This window comes from Micromesistius poutassou (assembly GCF_964030765.1).
Source record: "Micromesistius poutassou genome assembly, chromosome: 3".
NCBI lineage: Eukaryota > Metazoa > Chordata > Actinopteri > Gadiformes > Gadidae > Micromesistius > Micromesistius poutassou.
In genome coordinates this window covers 1,693,734-1,703,733 of record NC_140273.1, presented here as the reverse complement: position 1 = coordinate 1,703,733, position 10,000 = coordinate 1,693,734, and the positions used below count along the sequence as shown (strand labels likewise).

Here is a 10,000-nt window from a genome sequence, read left to right as displayed (position 1 = left end):
GTGCAAGATTCAGTGTGTTCAGCATCTCCTCCTCTCCCCTGGCACATGGAGCCCGTCCATGTGACCGCCTCCATCTTCTCCAGGAAGGCCCAATTAGGGTGTCACCGCCCTGGGCCTCTTCTGATTAGAGGAGCTCAGTGCTGCTCTCACTGCCTGCTGCATATCAAAGGCCTCGCAGCCGGTGGGGTGGGTGGGGGTGTGTGTGTGTGTGTGTGTGTGTGTGTGTGTGTGTGTGTGTGTGTGTGTGTGTGTGTGTGTGTGTGCATGTTTATCTGTGTGTGTGTGTGTGTGTGTGTGTGCATGTTTATCTGTGTGTGTGTGTGTGTGTGTGTGTGTGTGTGTGTGTGTGTGTGTGTGTGCAAGTTTGTGTGTGTGTGCGTGCGCATGATTTTGTGTGTTTCCGCGCACATGTTTTTGTGTGCGAGCGTGTGTGCGTGTCTGTCCGTGGGCCAGGCCGTCAGTGGTGGTGGGTGCAGCTAGCTGTATCGCGGCGTATCGCGCAGCCTCTTCCCAGGCGTGCCGCCTCTCTGTTGACCTCCTCCCTGCGCCCCGTGGTGGTATTGACGTGGTGTCTACACCGGGTTGTATTGACCACTTCTTCAGATGAACATCTCTTCATCTCGGCCTCCCAGCGTGGGCACAGGAGCTCAGATAATGGCTAATGGCTAATGGCTAACGGCTAATGGCTAACGGCTAATGGCTAACGGCTAATGGCTAACGGCTAATGGCTGGTTTCCATGGAGCTTTGTGTGGGGTGGTTGTTGTACCTGCTTTGTCGCACACGTACGCACGCACTCTCTTTCTCTTTCTCTCTCTCTCTCTCTCTCTCTCTCTCTCTCTCTCTCTCTCTCTCTCTCTCTCTCTCTCTCACACACATACATCAGACTCACTTCTTGAGGTGAGTTTTGGCGCTGTGTGTGTGTCAGACACGTGTGTGCGTGCTTCTGCGTGTGTGCCGGTCGACGGGGTGTGGGGGTGTAGGATGCGGCGCCGTTGTGCGTCCATCGATTCGCTCACCATTGATTTTTAACACGGAGCCAAAGGTCACTATGGATTCACGCCTTGACATTTCTTAATAAAGATACAATAGTTTGAAATGGTGTGTCTACGCGGTGCATTGTTGTGTACCAGTGACCGCGTGGAGCTATGTGAGTCTCTGAACACCAGAGTGTGTCAATACAATTCAATGTTTTCAATTCAATGTTATTTGTATAGCCCTTAATCACCGGTATTAGTCTCACCCTAGCCCCCCCTGAGGGCAGGGAAAAACTCCCTTAATTAGCATGGAAGAAAGAAGGAACGCAGAGTGGGGGGTCCCTCCTTCCAGGGATGGTCAGGAGTGCAATGGGGGCCATCATTGACATGACAGACAGACAGAGAAAACATTTTAAATCGGTGATGGGGTGCTGGCTGGTTAACCATAAGTAGAGTCCAGGCATTCAGTTGTAGTCACTGTGATAGGCCAGGCGTCCAGTCAGTGCAACGCACGTCGTACAGGTGGTGTTCCTGTGTTGAGCCGACAGGTCAGTACTCTACGGCCTGGTGCCTTTATGGGCCCCGCAAGTGGCCCTCTGTCGACACGGCCTTCATAAATACTGCACACACACACGCACACGCGCGCACGCGCACACACACACACACACACACACACACACACACACACACACACACACATAGAGAGGCACACACACAGAGGCAAACACATTCACAGACACACACACACACACACATTCACAAACAAACATGCACACATACATACACATACACATACACTAGACACATGACACATACTTATACACAGACACACATACTTATACACGTACACACACACATACTTATTCACACACACACACACACACACACACACGGCAGGTTACAGTTCCCTCCTGGCTGCCCTCGGTGAATAATTCAGCCTCCTCCTCCCCTGTGTGTGTGTGTGTGTGTGGCCTCCCGGATCACTTACCTCCCTGAATACCTGCCGAGTGTGAAGGCACGTGCACGTCTGAACGTGTGTGTGTGTGTGTGTGTGTGTGTGTGTGCGCTCGAGAGAGAGAGACATTCGACTCTGGAGTCATTAGCCGAGAGCTCTCAAAGGAGCCTGTGGCGCGTCCTCCATCTTTGTTTGGTGCTGCGCCGCCTGGCTCCGTGTGTCTGTGTGTGTCTGCATGCGGGAGACATGAGTGTGTGTCTGTGTATGTCTGCATGTGTGAGACCCGAGTGTGTGTGAGGTGTGTGTCTTCCAGCGGGAGACCTGAGTGTGTCTGTGAGTGTGTCTGTGAGTGTGTCTGTGAGTGTGTGTGTGTGTGTGTGTGTGTGTGTGTGTGTGTGTGTCTGTATGCGGGAGACTTGAGAGTGTGTGTGTGTGTGTCTGTTTGTGTGCGTGCGGGGGACCTTTGTGTGCGTGCGGTGCCGGAGGAGTATGGATGGAGGGGTCTGGTTCCCCTTGAGGAACCGCCACCTGCCCCGACTGCACCACACCGGCTCCTACCGTCTGTACCCAGGTGAGTGGCCCCCCGGCGGGGCCTCCTCGTGACGAACGCCCCCCCTCCCCGGAGCAGGGCATCACGCTGGGCCGGGCGTCTCTGTGGGTGGACGCCGCGGGGAGGAGAGCTTGTATTTTAAGCCTTTTATGGCGGACCGACGCACAGCAGCGCTGGTTGGATTCCAGGAACCGTAGAGAGGGGGGGGATTGTTGGAGAGCGAATGGGGCGATCACAAGATTCCGATGTTTTAGTTATAAAAGTTTGTTTTGTAAAAGGCGGGTTTGCTGCGTTGAGATGAAAGAGCTCTCTGGCTGAAGTCTGCCGCTGGTGGGATGGAAACTCTTATGTTGTGCTTTGTTGAAAGTTCATTATATTTATAGCCTTGACGCTGTTTCCGTGAGATAGAAATTGCATAGAGTGTGTTGTCTGGCCCTCTGGGGTGTTCGTTAATGTGTCTTGGTTCCGCAAAAGACTAAAGACACACTTGTTCGGAGTTCTAGACTATGCATATCCTCCCCCTACCACCCCTCTTACTCAGGATGTTGTCCATCCTTGCACTTAAAAATAGTATTTAGCATGGTGTAGTATCTTATCCTAGCTATCTTTTTTGTATACGGGGAATGGGTTAACCTAGTGATTGTTAGTGCTTGGCACTTGGTTCTATGAACATCCTTACGGTACCCACAGAGATATATATTGTTGTTTCTCTTTCTTTTGACAAATGTGCCGATGGTAAGTCGCTTTAGATAAAAGCGTCTGCTAAACTCCCCCAATGAACGTTAAGATGTGGTTTGGTCATTTGTCAACGATTAGTTTCCTCTCTGGGTGTCAGGGCTTCAAACACGATCAACTGAACCCCTGCTAGAGTGAGCAGTCACTCCTCGGGGAACGCAAACGTCTCCTCCTGTATTCTCTGAGTTGTTCAGCGCCTCTTATGTGAGAGTCAGCTCCGCGGGGGGGAGCAGAGCTCAAACACGCCGTCCGGTTTATGGAACTCGATTGATCTTTAACACTTGATCTTTAGTGCGCTAGTTTTACATCCGGAGCTTGAAATGGAAACCCTGGAACAACACAGATAATCAGCGAGTGGCCACGGGACTGCTACCGTTCTGTCCACTAACCCTCACTAACCTCTCTCTCTCGCTCTCACTCTCTCTGTTCTGTCCACTAATCCTGCTCTCTCTCTCACTCTCTTTCCTTTTCTCTCTCTTTCTCTTTCTCTTTCTCTTTCTCATTCTCTTTCACTCTCTCTGTTCTGTCCCCTATCCCTGCTCTCTCTCTCTCTCTCTGGGTTCGCCTGTAGAGTCTGGTTCTGTCCCCTATCCCTGCTCTCTCTCTGTTTGCCTGTAGAGTCTGGTTATGTTTGCCCACAGGCTCATTCTGGACGTTTGGGTTCTGGGTTTCATTCTTTGCCACTGTGTCCATCTCTATTTGTCGTTATGTTAACCAGGACCCCCTATTAATAGGCTGTGTTTGTGTTTCTCTGTTTGGTGTGTGTGTGTGTCTGTGTGTGTTTGTGTGTGTGTGGGCATGTGTATGTATGCGTCTGTGTGTGTGTACATATGCGTCTGTGTGTGTGTGTGTGTGTGTGTGTGTGTGTGTATGCATGTTTGTGTGTCTCTGTCTGTGTGTGTGCCTGTGTGTCTCTGTCCCTGTGTGTGTGTCTGTGTGTGTGTCTCTGTCTCCCTGTGTGTGTGTGTGTGTGTCCCTGCCTGTGTGTGTGTGTGTGTGTCTCTGTCTCCCTGTGTGTGTGTGTGTGTGTGTGTGTGTGTGTGTGTGTGTGTGTGTGTGTGTGTGTGTGTGTGTGTGTGTGTGTGTGTGTGTGTGTGTGTGTGTGTGTGTGTGTGTGTGTGTGTGTGTGTGCGTGTGTGTGTTTGTGTGTGTGTATGTCCCTGCCTGTGTGTGTGTCTCTGTCTCCCTGTGTGTGTGTGTGTGTGTCCCTGCCTGTGTGTGTATGTGTGTGTCCCTGCCTGTGTGTGTGGGTGTGTGTGTCTGTCTCCCTGTGTGTGTGTGTCCCTGCCTGTGTGTGTGTGTGTGTGTCCCTGCCTGTGTGTGTGTGTCTCTGTCTCCCTGTGTGTGTGTGTGTGTGTGTGTGTAGAGCTGAACAGCGTGGAACTGCAGGGCTGCAGCAGTGACAACAGTCTGAACAGCAACGCCAGCCTCCCGTCGGTCCAGAGCCACCGGCGCCACACAGAGCGCCGCGTGGCCAGCTGGGCCGCCTGCTTCGAGAGGCTGCTGCTGGACCCCGTGGGGGTCCGCTACTTCTCGGTACACACACACACGCCCCCCACACACACAAACACGTACAGATACACACATAGGAACGCACATACACACATACATACACACACATACACACGCTACTTCTCGGTACACACACACGCCCCCACACACACAGAGACACGTACAGATACACACATATACACAAATAGGAACGCACGCACCGTACGCATACATACACACATACACGCACACACACACACACACACACACACAAGCATACGCATACGCACGACCAAACACACATGCATGCACGCACACACGCACGCACATACACATATACAGACGCAGACACGCACACACACACCAGACACACATGCATATAAATAAACATACACAGGCACATGCACACGTACACACACACACACACACACACACACACACATACCGGCAGCAAACAAGCACCCAGACAATAACATGTAGGGACACACACACACACACACACACACACACACACACACACGCACACACACGCGCACACACGCATGCATTACACAGAAAGTGGCACCCACACACACACACACACACACACACACACACACACACTGTATTCTATCTTCTTCTTCATATGAAGCCCAAACACCAAAACAAAGCCCCCTGCTGTGTGGTGGGGGCTGCCAGCCGACCAGGCGTCCCGGTGCGTGGTGCCTCCTGACCCTCCTCGTGACTCCACTTCTGTTCCTCTGACGCGCTGCAGGAGTTCCTGAAGAAGGAGTTCAGCGAGGAGAACATCCTGTTCTGGCAGGCCTGCGAGTTCTTCAGCCACGTCCCCGAGAATGACAAGAAGCAGGTAAGACCCCCCCCGGAGGTCCTCAGACCCCCCCCGAGGAGGTCCCCAGGAGACACCAGGGTACCGTTTACCCACCGCACACACACACACCGCACACACACACACACACACACACACACACACACCACACACACCGCACAGTGCACTAACATAGTGGAAATACAGACGCTTGAAACATTTAAAGACATTTAAAGATTGAACCATTTGAAGAAATATGTTTGAAACATTTCAGAAGTATAAGTTATTTATGTTTGAAACATTGAAAGAAATAAAGGTTATATAAGTTTGAGACGTTTAAAGAAATAGACTTATATAAGTTTGAAACATTTTAAGAATATAATCCTATATTCAAGCTCAAGTCGATTTCCTCCGGTCCTGGAGATCTAATGGTGTAACTCCTAATCCCAGTTTATGTGGAAAAGCTGCTTTCCAATTTGAGAGAAAACTAAAATTGTGCTCGCGTCCACAGCGTCAACCGCTCTGTTTCCCCACAGACGTCTTGGAGATAGCTGAGCAAGACGCTCGCCCTTTCAAGTGTCAAATGTCTTCCCGGGCCGACAGTGACGCCAACTCAAACCTTAAACCAAGGGGAAACTGACATACCTCGCCCAAAGAATACAAATATCTGTAGACGAGTCACACCACGGAGAAAGGCCTCTCACCGTGATGAATAGATGGGGGGATGAGACTTAGGACACCAGAGGAAAATAGTCAAAGACTTCAGACAAAATACAGTAGCTTCTTTCAATGTTGTTTTAGGTGACGTTTCCAACTCACACTCAGGAGATGTGTGCTCAAACTGTCTAAGCACATACCGTTAGCCCTAATAGCATCAATTGCCTAGGTGATATTTTAAGGTTCGTCTTGTATTAAGTATGTAAAATGCTTAATACGAGTCAAATAGATGACATAGGAAGATAGTGATTATGGAATGGAAAAAGCACTCTGATTGGCTTAGGATGTAACCAATGACGCACAGTGAATCAGCAGCGTTAGGAGAGTAGAGCTAGGTAAGATATCACAATTTCGCAAACACTTCAGACAATATGAATAAGGTTCTTTCAAAGAAGGACGTTAACGTTGCTCATACTCCCTGTCTAAACCCCCATGATCTATTATAAATGAGTTATGAAGCGTAACTCATTTATACTGTCTGCTACAGACTCATGACCCTAGCATAAAATAGTCTAACAAGAGTCAATCCTTCTAGCAATGAAGGATGTTAACGTTGTTTGAGATGTGTTTTCAAGTCATGACGCATTACAGTGGAAGCTGTAAACAACAACACAACAACAACACCCCAGACCTAGCCTCTGTGTTCCCCATCCACCATCTCACTCACTCACTCTCTCACTCACTCTCTCTCTCACTCACTCACTCTCTCACTCACTCACTCTCTCACTCACTCACACACACTCTTACACACACACACACACACACACACACACACACACACACACACACACACACACACACACTCACTCACTCACTCACTCACTCACTCACTCACTCACTCACTCACTCACTCACTCACTCACTCACTCACTCACTCACTCACTCACTCACTCACTCACTCACTCACTCACCGACTCACCTATTATAAACGTACTTATTTATGACGCACTACAGTGGAAGCAGTGAACAACAACATCAACACCCGAGACCTCGCCTCTGTGTTCCCCCTCACCATCGCTCTCCGGCTGACCTTTGACCCTCCCTAGTAATAGTCCCTAGTAGTGTCTCCTCCCTCTGGTCTCTCTCTCTCTCTCTCGTTCTCTCTGTCTCTTTGTCTCTCTCCCTCTCCCGCTCTCTACCTTATTCTCACTCTCTCTCTCACTCTCTCTCTCTCTCTCTGTGTGTTCCGTCCACTGACCCTCTTTCTGCGTTCGCCTGTAGAGTCTAGTTCTGTCATCCCATCGCTCTCTGTCTGACCTTTGCCCCTCTCCCTGTCGTGTCTCTCTCCCCGTCTGACCTTCGACTCCCCCCCCCTCCGTCCTCTGTCTCCCCCCTCCCCTCCCCTCCTCCCGCCCCCCCCCCAGCTGTCGCAGCGCGCCCGTGAGATCTACAACAGCTTCCTGTCCAGTAAGGCCACGACGCCGGTCAACATCGACAGCCAGGCGCAGCTGGCCGACGACATCCTCAACGCGCCGCGCCCCGACATGTTCAAGGAGCAGCAGCTGCAGGTAGCCATGGCAACGGGGACCGGGGAGACAGGGAAGCACGCGCGCGGCGCGACGTGGACGCACGCACACACGCACACACGCACAGGGGGCAAACGCACACGCAGAGGCACACGCACACACACACACAGAAGCGCACGCACAAACATGCACAGAGGCACAAACACACACCGAAGAAACACACACAGAGGCACACGCACAAACACACACAGAGGCACACACACAGAGGCACGTGCACAAACACACACCGAAGAAACACACACAGAGGCACGTGCACAAACACACACAGAGACACACGCATACGCTCAAACACACTCAAACACGCACAAACACACACCGAAGAAACACACACAGAGGCACATGCACAAACACACACAGAGACACACACATACGCTCAAACACACTCAAACACACACAAACACACTCAGGGGCACACGCACAAACAAACACACACACATGCACAAACCCAAACTGACACAAAGGTCCCTTACACTCGCAAACAGGTTGCAAAAACACACGAACAGGGCAAGCGTCGTAACACACACACACACACACACACACACACACAGGTCCCCTACACTCACAAACAGCTCATAAAAACACACAAACAAGTCAAGCATCGTAACACATGCGCACACACACCTCCAATCACTTCCTCACACACACACAGACACCTGTGGACGTGGGAGTGAGTGGTCTCCTGGACAACCCCGGGGAAAAATACTCGGTAAACAGCTCCCTTCTTTATGACCAATCTAGAGAGTGGGGCTGGACTGGAGGAGTGAAACGCAGTCCTAATCCTCACCTGGGCCGCGGGCCTGATATATGACTGTGGTGTTGGAGGAGTGTAGCAGGGGTTGAAAGGTTTCATTCAGTTTAACAGCCAACCTCAGATGTTCCCACTCAGATTAGAGTCACAAGACTGCAGAGAATACGGGCGCACGTACGGTGTTTCTCGTGTCAAAACACACACAAGTACGCACACACACAGCCCGGAGGACAGTCCGCCAGGATCAACTCAGCTTTTTTTATCTTAACAACTCTGCTCCCTGTCTTTTTACATTACATTTACATCAAGGATGTTTATCAGACGCTTTTATCCAAAGCGACTTACCAGAAGTCATTTTGTCAGAAGAAAGAGAAACAACAATTTATCGCTGTCGGTACAGTAAGGATGTTCATAGAACCAAGAACCAACAAAAACTAGGTTAACCCATTCCCCGTATACAACAGAGATAGCTAGGATAAGACGCTACACAATGCTAAGTACTATTTTTAAGTGCCAGGACGTACAACATACAATTAGTGCAAACGTTAACTTTTGCTTCGGCTCTTTCCTTTTCTCTTCCCATGCCTCCGTCCTCTCTCCCCTGTCGCCGGGCAGATCTTCAACCTGATGAAGTTCGACAGCTACACGCGGTTCCTCAAGTCCCTGGTCTACCAGGAGTGCATGCTGGCGGAGGTGGAGGGCCGGCCCCTACCGGACCCCTGCCACATCCCCAGCAGCCCCACCTCCAAGCACAGCACCACCGGCTCGGACCGCTCCAACCTCTCCACGCCCAAGAAGGTAGAACCGCACAGGCACGCACGCACGCACATATAGACACACACACATGGACCGCTCCAGCCTCTCCACGCCCAAGAAGGTAGAGGTGCACAGGCACACACACGGAAGAACGCACACACATACACATACACAGACACGTACACACACATTTTTCTTTTCTTTACCAGTGGCCACTCAAAGCGCTTTACAATATTGCCTCACATTCACCCTTTCACACACCGACGGCGGTGTCAACCACACAGGGCGACAGCCAGCCCGTCAGGAGAAGTCAGGGTGAGGGCGTCTCGCTCAGGGACACCTCGACACTCGGAGAGGTGGGAGGAGCCAGGGATCGAACCAGCAACCTTCGGTCACCAGCCAACCCGCTCTACCTCCTGAGCCGCATGCCGCCCTGTGCCGTATGAATGTCTCGTGTCTCCCTCCGTCAACACCCCCTCTGTGTGTCCGCTTGTCCCCGCAGGACGACAAGAAGAGCAAGTCGGGGCGCTCGCTGAACGAGGACTGCCGCGATGACGCCGGAGACCGCAAGAAGGGAATGTTCTTCTCCTGGTCCCGGAACCGCAGTTTCGGGAAGGGCCCCAAGAAACGGGACCTGGCCGACCTCAACTACAGTCAGTAGAGCCCCTGTTCTTAACCTTATCTATCTCCACCTCCTCAACTACAGTCAGTAGAGCCCCTGTTCTTAACCTTATCTCTCTCC

At 51.3% G+C, this 10,000-nt stretch overlaps 1 protein-coding gene across 1 annotated transcript in view; it reads left to right on the top strand.

The window, feature by feature from the left end:
* Positions 1-9,919, top strand: part of rgs12b (regulator of G protein signaling 12b) — a gene marked incomplete at its 3' end in the record, with an annotated part of 40,953 nt that extends 31,034 nt beyond the window's left edge. Inside the window, exons 7-11 of the mRNA XM_084465345.1 lie at positions 4,582-4,751; positions 5,461-5,553; positions 7,593-7,736; positions 9,118-9,300; positions 9,761-9,919. Of these exons, the coding sequence (XP_084321471.1) occupies positions 4,582-4,751; positions 5,461-5,553; positions 7,593-7,736; positions 9,118-9,300; positions 9,761-9,919 (749 nt within the window). The remainder of the gene's footprint in view (positions 1-4,581; positions 4,752-5,460; positions 5,554-7,592; positions 7,737-9,117; positions 9,301-9,760) is intronic.
* Between the last annotated feature and the right edge of the window lie 81 nt (positions 9,920-10,000).